The following is a 23,576-nucleotide window of genomic DNA, read 5'->3' as shown; positions in this document are numbered from 1 at the left end:
AAGACTACATGAACCATGAAAGATTAAATGTGACTAAATTAAACTGCAACTGAACGTGCAAGGGACTCAGAGGCTACTCAGACTTCAGACATTAGTGAGTAAATCAAGCTCCACGAGGCCCGTCTAGTTTTGTTCACATCTCCCATATATGCTGCTTAGGAGTGTGCAAGCAAAGTAACATTTGCATCTCTTGGATCGCTTTTAGTTAGAAGGGAAAACCAGCTATGTTGTCTGGTACCCATTTCTGTGGTGGAGATCCTGTAATGGTTGGAATAATTTATCTTGTGCAAATTTTAGGTAGGTATTCAGTGTTTCATTATACCCGATTGTGAATGAGTCCCAGGCAGGGTTAGATTGTCAATATGAGTTCCCTGTGATAAGCTAAGCTCTTTAACAAACTTTAAGCTAATTTGAACAGGGGAAGAAAAGCCTGAGTGGGGAAACCACATGCTATTGGGATAAAACGGCTGTGCATAGGAGTATTACTAGCTTTCTCAGGAGAACTTGAGCAGTCCTACAGAGTTGTGTCAGTTCTGAGTTACTTGCTAAACATCGAACTTCTGTGTTCTCAGAACAGTTTAATAATGTGACATTGCAGAGGGCTCCATTCTGCTGTCTCATCAAGTGGGATGCTGATATACCTCTGGTGTCCTTAGCAAAGTAACTGCCTTTCACCTCGATGCCACTTAAGGCCTGGAGAACCCCAAGGCAGAGTGGTAGTCAAAGCTCAGACACGATGAAGCACAGGAGTAAGCACTTGCATCTATAAAACAATTTCCAAGCCAATGCATTGATGGAATAGCTCTTTCTAAGGAAAATTTAATTTGTATATGACTGATATATAACTTTCTAACCTGGCTGAACAGTGAGTGATCAGACTGTGCACAAAAAGCTATAGCAAATACTTGGTACAAGGCTGTTAAGCTGCCACAGCTGCTTGTAAACCTGCTGAGCGTTTTTTCACTGAAGACTTTTTGCCACCTTTGTAGTACTTCCTCCTTCTTTGGTCTAAAATTAGAGCCCAGACTAGAAGGGGAACAGGGAGGAAGTCAATACACTTTGCTGCTAGTCACTAGAGTTGCCCTTTTTTTTTTTTATTTTGAGGCAACTAAGAACTGGCTTCAGATGTTCTTGGCCGCCTCCTGCCTTTTATAAACTATGAGATATGGTGGAATTACGTCTCCAGCTTTGTAGCGCAAAGGAATAAAGTATGTTTTAAACAGTACATAAAGCTGTCAGAGTGCAGCATAAGCTCATAACAGTTTGTCTTTGTGATGACCTATGGGCTCTCAGGTAGCTAGGGAACAGTTGGACTGAGACAACAGCAAAAACTGCGTAGAGAGTTAATAGCTGAGTGGCAAACTCAATGTTGCTGATTAAATACTTTTGTCTTTACAGGCCGGGTTTCCTTTTTCACCTCTGGATCGGAGAACCTTCATCGGGTGGAAAAGGTTCACTGGGGCACTCGCTATGCCATCACCATCTCCTTCACTTGCAACCCAGACCATGGCATTGGGGATCCAGTCTTGCCGTAATTCCTCTGGGGATGGAACATGAGGTCAAATGGAATGAGAGAAGCCCTGCAAGAGGAGAGAGGAAAGAGGGAAATAACATCTCTTGTAACCTCACATTCAATTAGATTTTCCTAGCTGTATTAAGATATTGTAATATGTTTTGTTTTCACATGCCTTTTTTCGATAAACGTTGCCTTAAAGGTCATTTAAAATTTGGTGTATTCTGAAAATGTCTTCATGTCATAAAGGGACAGGATACAAAGAGTCCTGGAGTAGGCTCTCTATTTTTTCTATTTTTTTTTTCAATTCTCCAGTTTGAGACAAACAATCTTTTTGACAAGTCTTGATACGACTTCCCATGCTGCTGTTACCTGTTGTTTAATTAGTCTCTTCAGTTACTAATGGAGTGTAGAAAGCTTGACCTAAATTAGAGCAAGATGAGTATTACTCTTTTGAACATACCTTCTGTTGAGAGGAATATATTCTCCTTAGCATGGGCATTAGTGGGCAATACACCTGTGGTTTGACTACTGGGACTTACTTGAACTTTTTTTAATTGAATTACTACAGATATTTTCTGCTACAAACTGGGACTAGTTAATACGAAGTCAGAAATACAGTTCTCTGGTTAGCCAGCAAACATGTAACTTGAATTACAAATGCTTTGGTGTGCTAGGGTGTATCATGGCATTAGATCCCTCTGATCAGAATGCAGTGTTCTCAGTTTGCCTCACTTTCTTTGAATTATAATGAAAATAATCAGTCTTCCTGTTGGCAGCCGAGTGTTAAGGTTATTAAGAGCTCTTTGTGCAGATGGCTTGACCACATAACCCTCTACATAAGTAAATACCAAAAAGGAGAGCTGGGCAGAGGTAATCAGACAGTCCTTTGGTTTCATCTGAGCATTCGTCGGTACCTAGTTCCCAAGTAGGACAGTAGGATTTGGGAGCGGAACAGCTGAGAAAAAAAAGCTAGTTTTGATGTGGTTTTCCATATGCCAGTTCTGGCCTGCTTAGACTCAATCCTGTAAACTTTGGGTCGCTCTTGGAAGGCTGGCTAACAAAACCATGTGGACCAGCAGATTGCGGTATGTGGGGTCTGAGAGGAAACTGGTGTCCGCCATACCTTTTAAATTGGTATGGTCTTGAGCTGGAACTCGATAATAAAACATTTTTAGGCCCAATAAATTCATGTTGTCAATGTAATCTTAAGACCAAGCTGAAGGAAGTTTAGGGTTTTTTATTGTTGATGCAACTAAAGTCTTGTGTTGTGAAATGCTGTGTTTTATCTTGTCCAAAACAATGTTTTATCTGTTTCAGAAAGTTCCTCAATAGCTCTTTTTGGACTTCTCTTTTTTCAGTTTAGTATGAAGACTTTTTCCTATTAACGAGGACCACTGGTCTGTGATGTTCCTTGAATAATAAATTGCAAGGACTTCAGAGAAGATGGGATGATTGCATTGCAGTACACATGAAGTAACAAATGTGTAATCTTGCCAACTACTTTGCTTTCTTATTACAAGCAAAGATTTTTGCAGGTCAGCGCATTAATAAGTAAATGGTAGGAAACCCTTAATTTTTTTTTCTCAATCAAATTCGGAAGCAAACATGTTGAATTTTTTTATTAATAGTCTTAATTAATTTCTGTGAAACACTTTGAAAATCTGGAAGTGTGCTTTGATATTTTTTTTTAAATTTCTATGCATACAGTTTTCGCTTTTGTTCTAATCTCCCCTTTTATGGGAATAATGGGTATTGGGGGCGTTACACTGAAGATCAATATAAAGAGGAATGATGACAGGACACTTGGATTTGTTCTATTGTGAGTGTTCTCATTTGGCGCACCAGCAAGATTAGCCTTCTGTAACTTAATTTGTTTTCAAACTTGAAAAAGGCTTCCTTGTCCATGCTAACAAGGAAGAATTGTTAAAAATTCCTGGATGCTAGGAAATTAATAAAGTCCGTTGGGTTCCATGTCTAAATACTTGTCTCAAAACCTGTTAATTCCAAGAAATCTGCATTACACCCAAGTTGTAAGTTGATGTGAAGGCAGACCAAGATCACCAGCAACTACTGGTTTAAAATATAATTCCTAATGTTACTTTGAGATTTAAATGTAGAGTCTTTTCCACAAAAATACCTGATAGCAGTGGAATCTAGGTATGAATGGACCTGTGTGGATTTGGGTTGGGATTCTCCAGGTTGAGGTCCTATGTTCCAAAATTCTTAACTTCACTGTAAGTCCTATCACTGCTCTGCAACACTGTTGTATAAATTGCTTTGCTATTTTTAAGTGTTTGTTAGTCACTCCTGTCTGTCATGCAGGCTTTGAGTTGCACGAGATGAAAATGGCACTTTCTGAGCTGCCCTCAACAAGATCATGTTAGACCATAGGGGAAGTCTCAGCTAATTTGCTCTTGGATTTTCATCTTTGAAGATCCTGTGTATTATACTATCTCCTGAACGTGGTGCATCTCTCATGCTATGAATTGACTGTTGTTCAGAAATAAAATCAAGTTGGTATTTGTCATTTGGAGTTTTTAAGCTTCAGTAATGTGTTCAATATGATGACCAAAGCTGTCAAATATAATTTGTGGAAAAAAAATGTGTGCTAGTACCTGGTAAGAGAATTAATCTTTTGAAAGAAGTATAATAATTCAACTGTATGTTTCAGTACCAACCAAGATTTTTGTATTTGAAGCTTCAATATCCGGACTACTAAAAGCAGTATGTAGATCTATGAAGAAATTAAATAGCAAATGAGGAAGTACAGAGCAATCTAAAAGATGCTGAACATAGCCTCCAGCAGGAAAACAGTAACTGCAGAAAGGCTGATGCTCCTGGGCCAGAGTGGAATTTGCAGAATTCACTGATCATTAGGAATAAACTTGGCTTAATTTATTTTAGTCCACTTAAATATCCTGAATAACTTTTTATTAAGGGTATCTCTTCCCGGTTCTTGACAGATCATTCTGAATTTGAAATACTTTAATTACTGTCTGTCCTCTTTCAGGTTCAGCCTGCCTGGTGCTACTGGGAAATACAGTGCTTTGTTTCTTAGAACTCCGATTATGCCAAGGACAGGATTTGTTCTGTTAGTCTGATGCCAAGCTGCTGCAGACAAGTGTTCTTAATTGAACACACTGTGATGGCAGAATTTGGCTTGATGTTTCCCAGTTGTGGGAGAACCTTTGTAAAGAGCCCTCGTGGTTCAAAGAAAGTAAAGGAAGGTCAGTACATGTTCACTGTGAGTTGGGGCTAAGTCCTGACAGTAAATTTACAGCCTTGTACCTGAAAGCATACTTGTTACAAGCATTTGGGAATGTTGATTTTTTTTTTTTGAAAGAAAACTATTTGTAAGGAAAGGTAAAGCCTGCTTGTGTGAAAAGTCCCAGGGTGAGCTAGAAGATACAGCAGGAGGACAAGTGGGAGTTTGAATCACTACTAAGAGATTGAGTGAAGCTTCCTGAACACTTCTGTGAAATTGTACTACTCTTAAAACTATCTTTCCAGTCAAAGGTTTTGGGGAGTATCAGGAACTTTTGTAAAATTAACAGGTAGGTGATCAGATTAGGGTTTTAGTATGAACCTAGTTTTCAATCCTGTAGCATGCATTTTATTTTAATTTTTTATCCCCTATGACAGGATTCTAGGAGCTCAGAGTGCACTTCTTGGTATTTCTCACATCTAAAACTTTCATTGTGTAAACAGTTGTGGAGTCGTGTTTTTTTAATTCCTCATAAATCAACTGAACGTTTGGAAGGGTACATTTATGTTGAGATTTTCCTGAATATGTGTTGTCCATCTGAAATATTCTAAGCTCCATCTAATGAATTTCAAGTCCAGAAATGTTTCCCAGGATACTCTATTTACAAAAAGATTTTTAATTTGGATTTATAGCAGAAATTTAGTTTCATGACTTATTTTTAAGGTCAATATGTATCTCAATAGTTTACTTTCTAAGGCTGTAGCACATAACGATGTGCATTTTACAATAAAAGTATAGCTGAAATGGCATTGATAATGACTATGCTGTCAAGAAAATCTGGGTTTGTTTCTTCTTCAGTTGCAATTCTTTGTACATTTGAATTTCTCCTTTACAGTTTTCCTTTCCCCAGTAAATAAAGATGGTTTTGGTTTTAATATAGTTCCTCACATTCCTTCTATAATCCAGATATCCTCACACAGTGTTTACATGTGAATTGAATCTAACATGTACACGTGTAGCTTTGTGCAGTGTTTGGCTTGTCTAAATTCTAGGAATAAAACCAGGAAATCTTGCTAAGAGGTCAGGACTCTTTGGGGGGGGGGGTGGGGGGGAAATACAACCAACCACCCTCCTCCTCTTCCTTCCCTCAAGGGGGCAGGGGGGGAAGTCCCAATTCCTGTCTCCTTTTTGAGTCTCTTATGCGGAAATCCAACCAAACATTCCAAGAACAGCAAGAAGAGTTATTTCCTTTCTGAACCGCAGATGGCTCTGGCATGCATCGATCATCTCGGCCTCACTCAGAAAGGCAGGCTCCTCGGGAAATCCGGGTAAAGCGGTGAGTGTCTATTGCTCCTTGTAAAACACCATGAAGAGCTATAGCATACTCTGCCTTATCTCTGGTTTTGTAAACCTTCTTAGGAAGCTGAAAGCTAATTGTATGTCATGTTTGCTGAAACCTGCCAGTCAACACTCTTTTAATGACTATCCAGTTACCCCTACAGTATCTCTGTAGGTACTTCTTATCTTCCGTATGAGTGTTAGTGGCTTGTACTAAAACTCTTCAGGATGGACTGTCCAATGGAAGTAACTCTGTCCTATTTCCAAACTGCACGTCTTTCTCTGATTCTGTCCATCATCTCCCCTCAAATCACTTATTTCATCTCAGTACTGTCCCACATACCTGTAGCATATGTTGAGTAGGGTATATAAGCTCAGTTCATTGTTTATTTGTAGACTGGCTTGCTAAAACTGAAAAGGAACTAGCGTTGCCCCTATAACCCTTTTAGCCCATGTAGTGTACTAATCTAAGATGACTTTCTAATGGCAGTGGGACTGTCAAGTGTTGCTCAATTTATAAGATTTTTTTTGCTAGAAAGGACAAAGTCCATAAGAAAGGACAAAGTCTTATTCATTTTGTAATCCTTTAGTTGCAGTGTAGGAGATATGCGCCTGTTCCTCAGTACTTTCTACTGAGGTTCTACTCTGCTTTTTCATGCTTGCCCCGTATCTGGAAGTCTAGCCCTCTCCTCGCTCGCTTTCCCTTTCCAGTTACACGCACGTTTTGTTGGAGATCTTCCTCCATTCAGAACACATGCAGGCAGGAAGAATCTTATTTCTCTGCCTCACCACACACATAAAACAAATGCACGTGGATTTCTGAGTACCCAGCTGAAAGCACACAGCTCAGGAGGCGATGAAGGTGCTCACTCACGTCACACTAGTGACTATCTTCACAGCTGACTGCCTGCTACCTTTGAGCCTTGGTATTTTCATCTCAACAACTGGAACTTGAGACCTCTTGACTTTGTTTTCTAAATGCTTTTAGCACCTCCAGATGGCTTGTGAGTCACCGAGTTCCAGCATGCTGCAGAAATTATCACTTTCAATACAAGTTAAGCACGTTTCGACTCTGTAGCTAAGACTTATCTAGGCTTTGGAGCAGGCCATTAAAACTTGTCCTCATCCAATCATTCCCCTTTAATTAAACATTTCAGCTATAAAGCATGCACAGACGGGCAGTAATCAAAAGCCTTTCCATAGCTGAGTTGTACAGGGAGATATTTTTGAGATGTTCAGGTCTAAATTAATTATTCTGTCTGCTGGGCAGGCCAGCTTTGATTTGCAGCATCCTGAGCAAGGCAGAAGTGAAGGGGTCTGAGCAGCTGCACTGTTTGCCCTGGAGTGGGAGGTGTAGTAGTACTGTAACTGTGTGTACACTTAAAGGGCTTATATATTAAAGTTACAAACATGGCAAGGGTCCTAAGGAATGGTAATAGCCTCTTATTAGACCACTTGATAGAATTGGAGAAAAAAAGAAAAAAAACTAGAAAGCTTTGAACCTCAAAGCCTTGTTTTTAACAAATGAAATGGAGTGAATAAGTGGATTGATTAACTTAAAAGTAAATGTCATTGCCCAGCAGCTGAACAGGGTTATTGAACCTTAGTTTTCTTTCCTTGTAGTTGTGGACGGACCTGCAGGCGATGGACGTGCAGCAGGGGAGAAGGCTCAGCTTGGTTTTTAACCTGTCTCCTAAGGCTGCAGCCACTACTTGCTCTAGACATCCATCACGGCTTCCTAAGCGCTGGTGAAGGCTTGTTTGTGGTACGGAGAAGACAAGGGTGGGAACAGGATGAGGATATTGCAAAATTTTTTTAAATGAATAAGATTTTAGTTCTCTAATAGTGATGGCATGCTTGCTGAATGCATTCTGAGTAGTCCAGCTGCACCAGACTGTATCACTTAGGAGACAAGTATTTTCCAGTTGTGTTCAAGGCTCTGAAAGGTGAGGACAGCATGTGTACATCTGAGCCAGCTTCACTCATGGCACATGCTAGTGATTCAGGTTCCTATCAGTGTGACATGTAACATCTGTCTCTAAATTAGCTGCCTTGAAATTGAGAAGTATTATTTTGTTGGGAAGAACGCAGGTGTGGAAAGAATGCTTGACTTAATGAGCTTTTCTGATCTGTCTCCTTCAAAGTACTAGCCCGACCATAAATATTAAGGTAAGCTCTTTTTAGAGATAATATCCAAGAATGCTTCCTAACCACATGAGGATTTAGAATTCCTAAACAGCTAAAAAGCTGAAACTAATCTGAAATACGAAAACTCCATAAAACGAAGCATTTTGCACCATTGATGTATTGCATCTAAAAGCCAACCTCTGTATTTGGGCACAGGCTTAAACCAGCCCTCGGCAGGGATTTGTACAAGTGACAGGGGTGAAGATTGCTAGTCCTCTGTATTTCTGCAAAATAAGTTTAAGATTGTTATTACGGTACCCGAGTTAACTGCAGCCTTTTTCTAGTCTTAATCCTCCTCACAGATTGTTCCTGTTCACGTCTGATAGCAGGGGAAGGTTTCTGCTGGGGTAGTGCCACCAGCCTGCAGGCACCTCCCGTACCCCGATGTAGGTCCCCAGCAGCTGCTGGGGTGTCGACTCAGCTGCACGTTTCTCCTTTCAGGAGACGGTTACTCTAAACAGTGGAGACGGTGTTTATCCTTGGGGCCAGGACTCCATCAATTTGTCCAGTTTATGTTGGGAAGAGGCAGTAAAACTGATGCTTACAAGAATTCTGACTGCACACGCTCTGGCGTAGGAAGCCAAGAAAGCCCTTGTGTCCCTTGGCCCCTCACAAGGTGGGCGGTAGAGACCACCCCAGGAGGAGGTTCAGGGTATGGTGGAGGCTGGACAGTGTGCTCTGGCTGTCAAGTCTGAAATTCAGTCAGCTGCTGGGATGGGGAGGGCACATCTGCCAGATTGGGAGACTTTAAGGAGATGGTGGCAGCAAAATAGACTCTATGGGGGAATGGGAGAGAATACTTGGGTTCTTCTGTGGGACTCAGCAGGATAATACCCAGGGATGGGCAGGTTGAGACCCATCTTTCTGCTGCTGAAGAGGTGCTGAGGAGGAGCAAATGCTAAATCCAGATAATGGCTAGTGCTGACCACCAAGGTCTAACAGCCCAAATGACACTTGATGGGGATTGGTATCACGTGGGTACATGGGATGGGGAAAGGTAAAACTAACTGACGGCCCAGGGACTTCAGCAGAGTGTGGGATCCCTTCACAAGAAGAGACAGAAATAGTTTTTTACAGACATTTCACTTAGTATTGAGAGTCAAGATCAATTTGCAGCACTTCTCCAGCCATCCTTTGCAATAGGACTCTGTAGCTGTTGACTTTTTGTAGCTTCTTGGGTACCAGTAAGGAAAGGAGGCTGGCTGGAGAGGCAGACAGTTCCTGCTGCCCTGGTGTGCTACAGAAAGATGCTTTGACAGGGACACTTAGTAGGAAGAAAAGATCCTGACAGCATTGCTGTCATCCTCTTCCCAGTATAGTACCTCCCAAATCCAGCAGAAAACTTAGGCAACAGAATCAGCATGTGGCTGCCTCAGTGGCATATGTCCACACACACCTGAGTGATGCTCAGCAGGAACAGCTACAAAGCACAAAGGCAAGACTGAATGATTAAAACAGATTTTTTTTTTTTTTAATTAAGCTCTTCTGGAACTTGATAAGCTAAGTTGCAGAAATGTTTTGCATAAAGCCTTACTTTAAAGCAGGGCGTTTCAGGAAGAATAGTTAGAAAAAACTTTAAGGAACCATTTTGATTAAATACCACTTCCTTGGCAAGATACATGGGAGGAGGGATGGGATCGGTGACTGTCTGGCAGCGTGACTGAAGCCACGCGGTGTCCCCGGGCTGAGCTGCCTGCAGGACGCCTGCCTGTGTGCCCAGCCAGCCCGGAGCCCAGCCGTGCCGTGCTCTTCCTAGAAATCACTGCCCCGGGAGTGGAAGTGGCCCCAAATGTTAACCCTCCAGAATGCAGGATGAAAATAAAGGCGGGGAATGAGGCAAAGTCACTTGCCTGGTTTAAGGCAGCTGCTTTATTGATGTACTATTTAATTGTTTTGCTAAAGTAGATGTCTCAGCCTTATTCATTTAGAAGAAATTACTAATTGAAGAGAAAACACTAATTCTAGCCTGTATGTTAACTTGATTCTTTTTCCTTGGGGGCAGGGACAGAATATCCCCTAACACTTCTCTATTTGAAATCACAGGGTCTGTTGAAGAGCTGCCTTATGCCTTCCAGTCTCGTGGAGGTGGGGGGAAGGGAATATTTAAAATCAGCTAGATCCCACCGTGAGCTTCCTGATCTCCTCAGCAGCCCCGACTCAGAATGGATGAGCTCCATTAATTGGGAGCCATTTGGCAAAATATTCAATTAAAGACCCAGTGGAGTAATCGACTATTTATCATTCCAGGTCATTTGTTCTGTCTGTGTGAGAGTTACAACCCTCAACAGGTTTGGATTCCTTTTCATTCAACAATTTTGTAACCAGGGGTAACTGCAGAAATGACGTAGCTTTGTGCTGCTGCGAGGAGGCTGTCAAGGTTGTCAGGTTTTAAAATCAACCTGCTTTGGCTCTTCTGTTTGGCAGAATTTACTTTGCAGAGTTTGCTCTGAAAAACCTGTTTAATTTTTTTCCTTTTTTCCCCCAGCATTTAAACTAAAAGCAAAATCCAAGAAGTTCATGGATGCCTTTGTAAAAGACTGGTATGTCTCTAGCCATACAAGATCTGGCTTATTCTAATGTCTTCTCCCTAACAGAAAAAATAAGCTTACTTCAATCTGAAGTGTGTTGTGAAGGATGAGGTTCAGCACAGGCTCTTCCTCCTTGTTATTTTGGGTGCCCTACACACGGGATCAGAAGAACTGCTAGCTCTTGGAGGCTCTAAACATTTTTCACTTTGGAAGTGCAAAGGGGATAAATCTGCCTGTGGTCAGCAAGGGTTTCAAGCCTTTGCTTTTTCTTTTTTTTCCTGAACGTCTGCGGTTGACTTCCACGCTGGGAGGACGGTACCCTTTTCACCTGTATGTGCTGCCTGACAGCCAAATCCCATGGGCGTATCTGTGGTGGTAGTTACACCTGACCGATACTGTGCATGAAGAATATCATGTGTTAAATTAATCTAGGACAAAGGTTAAATGCCCAAAGTGAAAAAAAAAATAAAAATCTGTTCATTATTTGTTTATAATTAAGTTGTATTCATCTTAAGTCAAATGCTACTTCTCACTTAAGTCTCGAGTGCCCGAGCGCTTACATTAATTGTCTGTAATTAAACATCTCACTGGAGACTGGCAGCTTCAGAGAGATCTTAATGCCTGTGACGCTAAATGCGGGAGGGTCGGAGCTAGGTGGGACTAAGGACCAAGACCAGGACACCACAAGGCGAAGAGCAAGTGCCGTCTCGATGACTGAAGTCAAAGACTCGAGAGAAAGCGTTCCTGCTCCCCCCGCCACAGGTTTTCAAATCCGGGGAAGGTGAGCACTGTTTTGGAAGGCTAAATTTAGCAATGATTAAACGAGTTCTTAATTAACCAAATATTCCCCCTGCTTGCCATTCCAAATTATTCAATAACTGAACAATTATAATGAGCTCAGCAAGTAATTACTATCCATTCCAGGCACTGCCCTTGCCAGACTGCAGCCTTCGAAACCCCCAGCTGTTAACGTGCTGGGAAATGAAGCCTGCGAAGTGTGAGTCAAATAATTGAAAACTGAACAGGAAAATAAAACCCCACAGGTTCAGAGGCAACGTAAGGAAAAGTGCTGCCCCACGCTGAGTCCTGAAGCGTGTGGTCCCTTCCAGACTGGAGATCTATCATGAGAATTACTAGCGTGGATTGAAGCTGCAGTACTATGTTTTCATGGGTGCTCTGGCAAAGATATAAAGGTTCCTGATGGTTTTTTCTGCCTCACAAGGCTTTACAAAGCCTCCCTGGGGTCCAATGCGCATCTCTAAGAGGGAAGGCACTGCCTTGCCCACTGACCGGAAAGGAGAAAACAGAAGGTAAAGCCCAAATCCTCTGAGAACACAAGTCTTAAAGATATTTCTAGTTGCAGTGGGATAAAAGTTGTTGGGTTGTGAATTCAGCCATTTACCGGTCTAAGCAATAATTTAAACAAGAACAAGCTCAAGTGCATTGAAGCTTTTCACCCGTGATTTTTAAAACAGATTTGAAGATGTTGTTTCACGAACAGTTCTTTTCACGGCCTATCAGCTGTATTGGTTTAGCTGCCTGGGGGCAGACAGTGAATCTGATCGGAACAAGAAATAATTATTTGTGGCTTGATTGGAGGGGGGAAAAAAAACCCCCACCCAACCCTATTAAGTCAAATGGCTTAATCCTTTAAAACCACAAGGCTGTGAAAACAGATGTACCAGCCTAAATGAGGGGACAGAGGAGGTTGAAGCTGGAGCAACAGTAAAGGAAACACTTGTCAAATTATACTCCTAGCTATGCCGACATAACTTCTCTAATGTAGTTGAAGGATTTGCTTATAGCACTGACGCTTACAGAAACAAGCCCGCTTTCTGATTAGCTTGTGGAAATCCGTAGAGACTTCTGCCTTCTCTGCAGGCAACCTGAAACCATGGATTTGAAATTCAAAAGGAATGAGACTTTCCCCACAGCCTTGAAACTCTCCCAGTTTTACAGGGAGCATTACAGAGTCTGATGGGTGGCAGGTTTGGCTACGGAGCAAAGCGAGGGCGGAAGCCGAGGGCTCTGGGAGAGGCTGTAACTTGGTGCTGAGAAGGAAAAGTAACACAAAGAAAGGACAGAACATGCAGAGACAGAAAAAAAATAATCATAATATTAAAGTAAGAACGCCAAAGACAGCAACATGCTAAAAACAAGCACATATTTCTACTGAACAAATAACCTAAACAGTCACGTTTGATCCATGGTCTTTCTGTTAAAGCTCCCTTCAACGTGGGCAGGAGATTCCGTCTATGGTGAGCGATGGGAATGTGCATCGTTAAGGCAGGTCCTGGGATGAAGTCTGTAATTAGACAGAGACCCTCCACAGGCTGAGTCTCCAACACATGCCTCAGAGCTCGCGGAGATAAACAGTTCCTGAGGAATGTGACGGAAGACAAAAATGCCTATTAAGATGCTGCTTTGATGCTTTTTTTTTTTTTTTGAGATCTAAGCTAACGTGCTCATGGCAGCCAGCTTCTCTCTTTCTATGCCCTGACGGTACCGGAGCGGCAGAGACGTCCCGCTCCTGTTGCCCCGCGCTGCCTCTGTAAGTCCTCCCCCTGCACCGCGAGGGCTTGGCGCTTGTAGCAGAGATCGGAGGCTCCCGTACCGGGTTTGCTTGTGAGCGTGGTAAATGGGGCAAGAAGAGAGGAAGACCTGCAAGGAAGTCAAGCTGGGACTTGGCTGCGTTTTGAGTGGGCCACGTGGCTGTCGGACCAAATGCCGGTTCTGCACCGAGATCCTGAGATTGATGAGACTTCAAGAGACGATAAGTCTCGGGCAGCTGCCGGTGCCTGGGCACGTGTTCTCCTCTGGAGCCCGCTCAGGGTGCCCATCTCTTCCCCGTCCTATTTTCATGCCGGGTGTAAAGGTGTGAAGCTGATGTAGTATTGCCTTCCTAAGCCTCCTCTCAGCCTGAAGCAATTTCTCTGTGCTCTCATTAAGATTAATGAGTAATTCAGTGTGACATATTAACTATTTCCCTTTTGCGTTTTGCAGGTCATGTAGTCACCTATGCCCTTCTCCCCAGGACCGAGGACTTGAGTTGGGGCGGGGGCACAAACAGTTTCCTGAGGCCGTGAAGTTATATATTTAAAACTTATTTTTGTCATTTATTGACTAAACCCAAGACTTTTTACAGGGTTTTTTCTTCTTCTGAATTAGAGAGATAGATAGTGAATACCCAGGGCACACAATGCCTGGTAAAGAAAATATTAACTTATGATGGATGGAGGTGAAACAAGTGATGCTCCAGCTCTGTCCCCATCCCTCCACTGTGGTCCCCTCCCCTTTAAGGCAGCTCCGTTAGGAGTTTTTCCCCTAACGCAGGGCACCAGAAGCTGTGGAGCTTCACTTCCTCATCCGGCCCAAGAGAAGCTGCTGCAAAGATGGTGGCAGCACTTTGAAGTTTGAGAGATGTTTGCCATAATAAACTCACCTTTCTATTAAAAAAAAAAAGAAAGAAAACTGCCCATTTTTACTCGGTTGTTGTTTCCTCTGCTTCTGTTGTTGGGAACTACTTGTGCTGCGCCTCAGGTAGGCGGAGGTTCCTCAACAGATTTAATCATTCTAAACCAACAATAAAATGACCGGGAAGCTCTGCTGTGTTTAGCAATCGGTGACGAGCATTGGGCTAATTCTTTCGATTCAGCCTCCTCTGCACCGTGATCCTGCCGTTGGAGCAGGCTGCGGCACGGGATCTGCCCAGGAGGGATGCGCTGCTTTTACCTCCACTGCCCCAGTGCTCCTGACCCATAACGTGGGGACGAAGAAGCTGCCAGGAGGTCAAGGGGAAAGATTTTGCTTCCCTGCTATGTCTCCTGCTCTTGTTTCTCACCCAAGGAAGGACTTTAGAGAGGGTATTGATGCACTGAGCTGATGATGCTTTTATCAGAAGACTCGTGTTCCCAGCGAAGCCAGCCGAGCGCGGCTGCCGTTGCTGAGGGCTATGTGATCATCTTCACCCACCAGCTGCCACGAATCAAAACCAGAGACGTTGTTCTGGTACGCACGCGCTTTCCCTGTTCGACTGTTAATAGCTAACCCGAACGCTACGTTAGCCCTACAAGGAGAGCTTTTCCCTTCTGTACGTAGCACCTCTCATCCAAGGATCTTAAAACATTTCAGCGCATCAGTGCTGTCTTAAAGCACTTGTGCAGATGACGGAAATGGCGTCGTTGTTTTCTAGGCAGTTAATGACCAGCAGCACAAGCACAGGTGACTTCCCCGAGGTCGTGGTGCAAGTCAGCGGTGACTTTGTACAAGAAGCCGGGACTTGGGACCTCCCCCCATTTCAGATAATCTCTCTCTCTCTTCAGCTCCGATGGCGAGTGCTGCCTCGATGGGCATCTCCAGCGTCAAACCCCTTGTAAATCTCTTCTGGATTTTATTACCCATCTTGCTGTAGGGCTGCCTGGGTTACCTACTAACAGCAGTAGTGCTTGGGGGACGAATGGCCTGCGTGTCCCCACCAGCAGATGATGTGAAGGAAGATAAATATATACGCTCGAGCAGGATCAGATATCGGCTGCTCCTGTGAGACACGAGGCGGGTGGGTGCTGCAGCCTTCCCGTGCCGTCCTGCTACGGCTCTTTAGTCTGAACGCTGCCCAGGGGCAGAAAGCTGCTTTCAAAATGTGCTGGCTAGAGGCAGCTAGGGCTCCAGCTGATTTTAGATAATGCCATTCCTGTAAGATTTTCCCTTCTACAGTTTTAAATGAAAGGGAAAAAAAAAAAAAATCTGTTACAGAGAAAAAGCAGAAACTCAATTTACATGAGTGGGGTTACTGGGATTTTGAGTAGCGTAATGCTGGGAGCTGCTCTCAGCCCCCGCTCCCCAAAGGGACGATGCTGCAGGAGCTCAGCACACGAGCTGGTACTGGGCACAGCTTGTCTGGTGGGACCTGCCGGGCCCTGAAGGTTTAGGTGGTCTCTCTCTACGTGTGTCTTCAAGGGTGCTGCTGTCTCTTCCCTTTTAGCGTTACTCCGTTACAGTTAATTTACCTTCTCCATCCTCCAGATTTTTGAAAGATCAGTTCAATGTAGCCTGAGAAGTTAATTGCTATGTAGTGCCTTTTCCTGGGAGGCTTCCTGCAAGAGCCAGCCTTGTGGCTCTCGAATGTCAAGCTGATATTAAAAAAAAAAAAAAAAATAAAAGGCATCAAAGTGTTGTGAATTTGATGGATGCCCCTGGTGAGGTTTGCAGGAGCCCATAGATGAAGCGGTAACCGTCTCCAAAAGGCTGTGTTTATGGACACACCACATTTACCTTCAGGAATCTCTCTTGCTTTGTTTGGATGAAATCATGTTTGGTTTTAGTTAAGAATTCAGGAGCTGAATTCAAGATGCTAACGGGAATGCACAAGGAAAGGCTAACGACATCTCAGAGAGACACTGGCCTAAACAAGCTGAAACAAACTCAGCAGATTTTCCTTCTCCAGCATCAGCACCGCTTTGGTTTTAGACTTGTGCCCTCTGCCAAGCACCGCTAATATTTGGCACAAACTTATTTACTACTTTCTTAACTAGTCACCTTGTTTCTCACTGTAGAAGCAGTCCTAGTGTTCACAAAAATATTTCATTTAAATTAAAATTTAAATTACAAATGGCGAGAACCAGAGAAGTCGAGCCCGAATGCCAGAATTCCTCAAGATTCATTTCTCCCTTTCCTCTTTTAATTGTCCCTTTCTTGGGTGGGGGCAAAAAAAGGAAAATGTTGCAGCAATTTTGCTTTGGTTTATCCCATTGGGAACCTTTTCTTTGGGGACAGGAAGGCTCTAGTTGGGACTGCAGATGGCAAAGCTCAGTTGTGACTGTGCTAGGATGAAGTTAAGTCTCCCCAAAAGTGATATACAGCACACGAGAAACTTGGTGTGGGCAGAAACCTGGATTCCTGAGCACAAATAATAATAATTTTTAATAACTTTTAATGTATGTCCTATTTAGGGTTTTAATATACCTCGATAACTTCTTTCAATGGTGGGTGTCTGGCAGAAGCTCGTTGCGTCCCGGAGGTTTGGCCGAGCGAGCCAGCAGCGAGCTCCTTCCTCCGCTTTCACAAAACTCAACGCGGACCATCCAAACCCTCCGGATCCTTTGCTACCAACGCCTCCTTTCTCGCCGCTGTGTTTTAGATACATTCCCAAACAAGGGTAAAAACCCTTGTGTTATAATAATAATAACAGTAACTTTAAAGGGTATTTCCATCCTGTGAAGCTGCTGCTACAATTTTGAAGACAAAGCAATATATTTCTTATAAGCCACAGCAATTAACTCCACGTCTCTCCAATTCCCCAGAAAAAACTTGAACCACTAAGAATTGGTAAGAACCAATATTATAAGGCAAAAAATACTCCAGCTGGGCTAAACTGTAGTTAGTCACCGGCTCTGGGTGTTTCCGTGGGTGCTGGCAGTGAGGATGCTGTGCAAAATGACAGGAATAAAGTCACTCTGGGTTCGGAATAGAAAGAAACTTGACAGCGGAAAGTTAGGGCTTAGAAATAGGATTTCTCTTCGCAACAGACTTTTCCCCTTCGGATGTTGTAGTAACATTATCCTTTAAAGATATTAAATGCTATTATATAGGTACGTTGTGCCCTGCTGGTGTGCAACCACTGTTTTAAAGCCTAAAATAAAAAGCAATTTTTTTTTCCTGAGACCTCAGGATGGAAGATTGCTGCTGCCACCAGAGGGACTCAGAAATACGATGGTAAGAGCCGAGCGGCCCCGAACTGGCCAAACTTCCCGGCAAAGACTTTCTGAGGATTTCTCAGGCGCTACGTTATCTGCTCCCCAGGGCTTGAGGGCTGGGCTCGGATATGAGGTTTGTGCCCCTTCTCCTCTCATCGTGCTGATGGGGGGAACAGATGATGAACTTAGGCATCCTGCCCATTCTCCTCGGTTAACACAACTGGGCAGCAAGCCGTGCGTTTTGTACCGCGCAAGGTACAAAACGCTCCTAAAAATCACCTCTATTTCACTGGCTTCCCCCGTATTCAATCGCACACTAAGCACCAAAAATGACTGCTAAAATGGGAGTTAAAATGGTAACGATTTGCCCACACTCGTGGTTAAATTGTAATGTAGGGCTTCTGAGCATCTGGTGCAAATTTGGGTTTAAAAAGCGAGGAGAAAGATGATAAAGAATGTGTGATTGAAGGTAAAGTCTTCAAAAATTCAGGAAGGTTCGAATGGATTCTCCCACGTCTCGGGAAGACAACCATTCTCACTTGTCCCACAAAGAACCAGCGTTTTCTCTGTTGAAGTGAAAGGAGAACAATTGCCATTGCCGCAGTAGGTACTACCTGAGATTAAAGGAAGGAAAGAGCACTCGGGATGAAACTGCATTTCTTTCACTGTCTGGGTTGTTTGGTTTGTGGGTGGGGGTTTTTTTTTTGGTCATAAACCCCTAAACCCTAAGGCGTGTTGGAAAAGATTTTTCTGGTGATTAAACTATTTTCTTTCTTGTAAAGCACGTATGGAGTTTTACAGGGACAACCTCTGCCCCAACAACAAAAATGCTTTTGCCTTCCCTAAAATTACCATTTCCCATTTTGCTGAAGAACTAGCTGTGTCACTAAACCTGCAGCAAAATTTCATTTCTAATAAAAAACCCCCACATTAAATGCCACAGGATTACAATGATTTGGGTATGATAAATGATCCCAGGGTACACACTGCTTGCCGCCATGGAATGTAGGAGAATAGCCAAAGTAAAATTGTTTTCAAGGAAATCACCAGATTTTGCTCAGTTACAGCCCGACTGACTTTCCTGTTGTTACTTCAGCCCTGGCCCGAGATGCTTCAGATTTACCCGCAGTGGTAAGATACGCAGAGTTTGCAAAGTCCCGTCATCTGGGTTCTGGTTATGTGTCTGTCTCAATTTTCATACGCTTCCACAGCCTCTGCAGTTGTGGAGAGAAGGTGTGGGTTTAATCTCAGGATTTTGGGAGTCCTAACTCATCTGTTGTAGCATTGAGGACAGGTAATACCTCTCCCTCACATAGAAAATAGCCCAAGCTGCTTTACCGCAGTTTTGCGTGGCCTGCACGCAGGGAGATGTGCTTACGAACACCCGGATCCTACCAAACCCAAACCACCACCCTCCCCGAAATCCTCTGGGGCAGCCGCAGGCAAAGCCACCCCTTATGGGAAACGTAAAGGTCGAGTCAGCCCCGGGCGGGACTCCGCAGCAACCCCCTTCCAAAGCGACCTACCAGATTCATTTGGGTTTGTTGCTAAAGGAAGATACACGAAGACCGTCTCCTCGTTTCCAAAACGTGAGAGTCAAGGCTTGCCCAACTACAGACAAGAGGAACTCAGTTAAAACATCTGCTCTTGCGGGATATTTATGAAGTGGGTCAAACCTCCTGACTTTGGCAGTTTAACTGGTCCGATGGGACAATAAGAGGGATGTTGTTTATGTAATTCAGCTTTTAAATTGCGCTCTGATCCCCGGGAGCACGAGAGGCTCCCAAGGAGTCATGTTTGCGAAGGTCCGCGCCGTGTCGTGGTTCCTGCGCCCTGGAGAGCCGTCATTCATCACGCACGGCAGCGTCTGCCGATTGCTGGCCGGTTTTGCGTGTTAAACAGGCTCTCCTCTGCCCCAAGGATGTGCTTTGTGGGAGTCATCAAATTTACTGGCTCTCTCGTTAAAATAATCTCGTACGGGTTTATCAGAGCCTGTTGGGAGACAGGAGCAGTGCTGGGATGGGACCGGCCTGAAGCACAGACTGGTTGAAAAACCTGATGAGTGACAAAAATCCAGTATTTTGCATTTCATCTGGACGCTCCTCCATCAACCCTTTGACGGCTAATGCTCTGACGATGCGGCACAGAAAGCACGTCCCCTACGCACCGTTTGTGACGCTGAGCACAGTAGCAGAATTCCTTCTGGGGACTGATGGGATGCCCTGGGAAGTGTCCCCCAAATCAAGCCCTTCTGTTTGCTTATCCCCACATTATGTTACGAGCGTAGGTCTCATCTGCTCTGCATTTTCATCCCGTTTTTTTCTAGGCACGACTCCTTTTCAGCTTCCCCTTCTTATTAACAACTATGCTCTCAGACTGGCTTTAGATGTTTAACTGTGGGGCTTTGAAAGCAGAAAGTGTGTTCCCTAATACTCTTTTTGATACCTATACAGCGCTTCCATCACCCGCTTCCCCTTACACACCCGTTAATAGGTATACACTAAGCCTTGCAACTATTTCACACGTGGTAATGATCCGTCCTGTAGCAGCCTGGTAGCACGGTGGTGGGTGAGTGGCCTTCCAACAACCACCTTCTCAGGCCAAGCAACGGAAATCGAGACACATCAGTATGGTGTCAGGTCAGGATCCAAATCAGGGTGGGTTTTTCTTTCTATAGCCATAGGGAAATACTTTATTTTTTTTTTCACAGAAGTGGGCAAATGGCATGTGCAACACCTGGAAGGGATGCAGCCATGCTGGGCTCTGCCGGGATGTCTGCCCGGCCGCACCGTTACGTTCCCCGAGAGCAGGGCGGCACAGCACACCCCGCAGATGACGCACGTCCTCCAGCCCTCCCACACCGCCTCTTGGTTCAGTCTTATCTTTGCTATTCTCATACGGGACTGACTTCCAGTCTCGGAAATGGGAAGCAAAGGAAAAGTAACAATGACTTCAGAGCGAATAATTAAAAAATGAATTAGTTCCTGAAGAGCTGTTCCTAAAAACTGTTGAAGCCAATTCCCTGCCAGTTCCCAACATGAACTGTGCGTCAGTCCCCCTGTTTCATAAGGAAACGGGCACCATCAGGTCTATTTACACTGCCCAGCGTGGCAGTCTACGCAATACTGGAGCATGACAAAGTGGTCCCCAGTGTTTCGAAGACAGGCCTGTGGTGAAAAGCAATACAAGCAATTCTAAGGTGAGTTAGTTACTTCCCCCTCCCTGAAAAGCACCCCAACAACCGCATCTGTAAGAAGAACGCCTGACTCCCAGCACAGGAACGTCCCTGGTCTTCATCCAACATGTGCCCCGACGGTCTTATTTTTCTGCTGTTAGTTGAGTGCATAAAATCCAGCGTGTTGCTGTCTCTATTCTCTGCTCCCAATCCTTGGCTGCGGCATCTCTGCTTTAGCACAAACATACCCTAAAGTTTGGCGTGTGACACGAGAGGATCACCCAAGGACACAGGAACCCAGTAACGCTGCCGGGCTGGAGCGGGACTCCTCTCAAGTGGATGCGCGTTGGGGTGTGCCATAAGAAAGTGGAAGCGACTGTTCCTTAAGCACCTCCCTGCTGTTTCAGAAGTCCCTGGGCATCGCTACCTGCTGACAATAGTTCATGCAACTCATACCGCGCTTTCCTTATCCCCAGAGTCTGTCCCAGAGCAGGAAAGAGGAATACTGCACCCAACTTCATCCCCACACACATGAGCTCTTCGGAGAACAGCTGGGGACAGCAGCCTCTCCCCTGGTAAATACACCCCCCTGAGCCGGCTGAAGAGACCATGCGACGGGAAACCTGATGCTGGTCCACTTTTTAATCAGCATTTATTTTATAAAGCGAGGTTTTACAGTTGTTTAGATGCTTAAAGGCATCTCTAGTATCTGTGGTGAAGGTTTACTATGAGATGCTAAGTGGGGAGAAAATGAGCAGAATACATTGAGGCAAAATGCTTTTGATTAAATGTCTTGAATAAATTTGTCCCTTTTATGATGGGTCTATTGATACAGGTTTCAGTCATTTTTCTTAGAGCCTCAGGTCTTTGATTGATAGGATTGTAAGACATTTTTCTCTCTTTCCCAGGTAAATTTTCAGTTTTTCAAGCCCCATTGACTGTTGAGAAAAGGAACAACTTAAAAAAAAAAAAAATCAGTGGCAAATTCAAATCACCTTAGGTAGAAACCTTAAAAAATTACAAGGTGGGGTTTTTTTTAAGTAATCCTGTGGTTTCTGACAGCTTACCTTGTGGTTTTTGAATGCTTGGAGTTCGAAGTGCTGCTGCAATGAATTTTAAAATAGATATTTTAAGCTTGATGAAACTGTAGTGCACTAAAATGTAACAGGAAATAGGAAAAGGGGCTTAAAGGTCTCTTTACACACTCTAGAAACAGACAACGGTAACATATCGGGCTTGCAGCTAAATTAGGCAATACCAGGACAACTGCAGATTTCTGCAGATCTGACCCAGCCGTAGCCTGAGGATAGCACTGAGAAACCACAGAGGAGAACCGGTGCAGAGCCGGAGCTGGGCAGAACTCGGCAAAGCGTGCAAAGAGTTTGCGGCAGAACTGAACAAAGTATCCACCTCATCTTCTACACCCAAAACCCGGGAGGATTTGTCCTGGCTGACTGCTGGCTCCCGGCAGGACCCCCCTGACAGCTCTAAGCCAGACAGAAATTCAAACACATCTCACAGTACTTGAGTTCAGGCAACTTCTTGCCTCTAACTAGAGTGACCACCAAAAATAAGTTTTTCGGACCCTGCAGGGCTAAGGGGTCCCAAAGCCCTACCTTGGCCAGACGCTCTGCTGGTCCTGGTGTCTCCGGAGCGCCTCTTCTTCCTCACTTGTCCTTCAGCGTGGCCATGCCCAGGGCCTCCGAGCTGTAGTCGTACTGGTTGCTGGAGGACATGGACCGTCCCCAGGAGCACTGCAGGTTGGAGCCCCTCTTGCGAAAGGAGGATGTGAACCTGTAAAAGTTGCGGTGCCTGTTGCGCAGGTATTCCCGGTAGTTTTTGGTGAGCAGGGTGTAGAGGAAGGGGTTGATGCAGCTGTTGCTGTAGGTCAGGCAGGTCACCAGGTAGTTAATGCACTTTTGGGTTTGGGTGGTGAGCTGCAGGGAGCTGCTGTAGAGTCGCACCAGCTGCCAGATCCAAAACGGCAGGAAGCAGGCCCAGAACACCAGCACGATGCTGAAAATCATGATGAGGACCTTCTGCCGGGGGGATCTCTTGCTCTTCTCCTTGTGGGGGGGGTTCCTCTGGGACTCCAGGTAGGTCCTGGCCAGGCGCGTGTAGAGGAAGCCAATGATGATTCCTGGGGCCATGATGCTAGTGCTGAAGAGCACCGTCAGGTAGGTCCGGTAGGCGTCCACGCTCCAGGTGGGCGCACACATCCTCTTCACCTTGCCCTCTGCCTTGCCGCCCTCGGTCAGCGTGACCATCAGCATCATGGGCAGAGTAAGGAGCAGCGAGACCGACCAGACGGCCCCCGCCGTGACCTTCCGGTAGCCGCGCGACCGCTTCAGGGTGTCCAGGGGCCGGGTGACGGCCAGGTAGCGCTCGGTGCACATGAGGGTGAGGGTGAAGATGCTGGCGTGCATGGTGAGCAGGTCCAGGCTGAGCAGGATGCGGCACCCCAGGTCCCCGAAGTACCAGTCCTGGGCCAGGTAGGTGCAGACGATGAAGGGGATGGTGGAGAGGTAGAGCAGGTCGGCCAGGGCCAGGCTGACGATGGAGCTGTACATGGGGGCGGCGCAGCGCGCCGAGTGGCACATCACCACCAGCGTGTAGACGTTACCCGCCACCCCGGCCACGTACATCACCGACAGCACCGTCCCGAAGGCCGAGGGGATGAGCAGGGGGCCGCCCCCGGGGGCACCGCCGCCGCCCGCCGCCGCCGCCGCCGAGGCGTTGCCCCCCGCCGCCGCCGTCCCGTTGGGCTCCATGGGCGGCGGCGGCGGCCCCGCAGCGTCGCACCGGCCCCGGAGCTCCCGGCCCCGCCGCCGGCCGCTCCGCCCCCCGCGGGAGACAGGGCGGTACCGGGCCGCCCGCGGGGCTGCCCCCGGGGGGAAGGGCTCCCGCCGCGCCGGGGCTCCCCCTCTCCGCGTCC

At 45.3% G+C, this 23,576-nt stretch overlaps 2 protein-coding genes across 4 annotated transcripts in view; one reads left to right on the top strand and one right to left on the bottom strand.

Moving 5' to 3' along the window:
* Positions 1–5,656, top strand: part of OGFOD3 (2-oxoglutarate and iron dependent oxygenase domain containing 3) — a 48,896-nt gene extending 43,240 nt beyond the window's left edge. For both annotated transcript variants that reach the window (XM_075770819.1, XM_075770817.1), the window contains one exon: positions 1,399–5,656. In XM_075770819.1, coding sequence (XP_075626934.1) covers positions 1,399–1,557 — 159 coding nt within the window. In that variant the 3' untranslated portion in view covers positions 1,558–5,656. The remainder of the gene's footprint in view (positions 1–1,398) is intronic.
* On the bottom strand, positions 1,441–23,461 carry LOC104635983 (urotensin-2 receptor). 2 transcript variants are annotated; one of them, XM_010303042.2, is made up of 2 exons: positions 22,258–23,461; positions 1,441–1,580 (listed from the first exon to the last, which is right to left on the bottom strand). In XM_010303042.2, the coding sequence occupies exon 1, from the start codon at positions 23,410–23,412 to the stop codon at positions 22,309–22,311; it is 1,104 nt and encodes a 367-aa protein (XP_010301344.2). In that variant the 5' UTR covers positions 23,413–23,461; the 3' UTR covers positions 1,441–1,580; positions 22,258–22,308. The 2 variants fall into 2 exon arrangements, with proteins under 2 accessions (XP_010301344.2, XP_075626931.1); XM_075770816.1 differs by lacking the exon at positions 1,441–1,580 and adding an exon at positions 20,815–21,071.
* Between the last annotated feature and the right edge of the window lie 115 nt (positions 23,462–23,576).

Source organism: Balearica regulorum, chromosome 18, assembly GCF_011004875.1.
Source record: "Balearica regulorum gibbericeps isolate bBalReg1 chromosome 18, bBalReg1.pri, whole genome shotgun sequence".
NCBI classification, from domain to species: domain Eukaryota; kingdom Metazoa; phylum Chordata; class Aves; order Gruiformes; family Gruidae; genus Balearica; species Balearica regulorum.
Note: the sequence above shows the minus strand (reverse complement) of the source record. Positions and strands in the feature narration are given on the sequence as shown.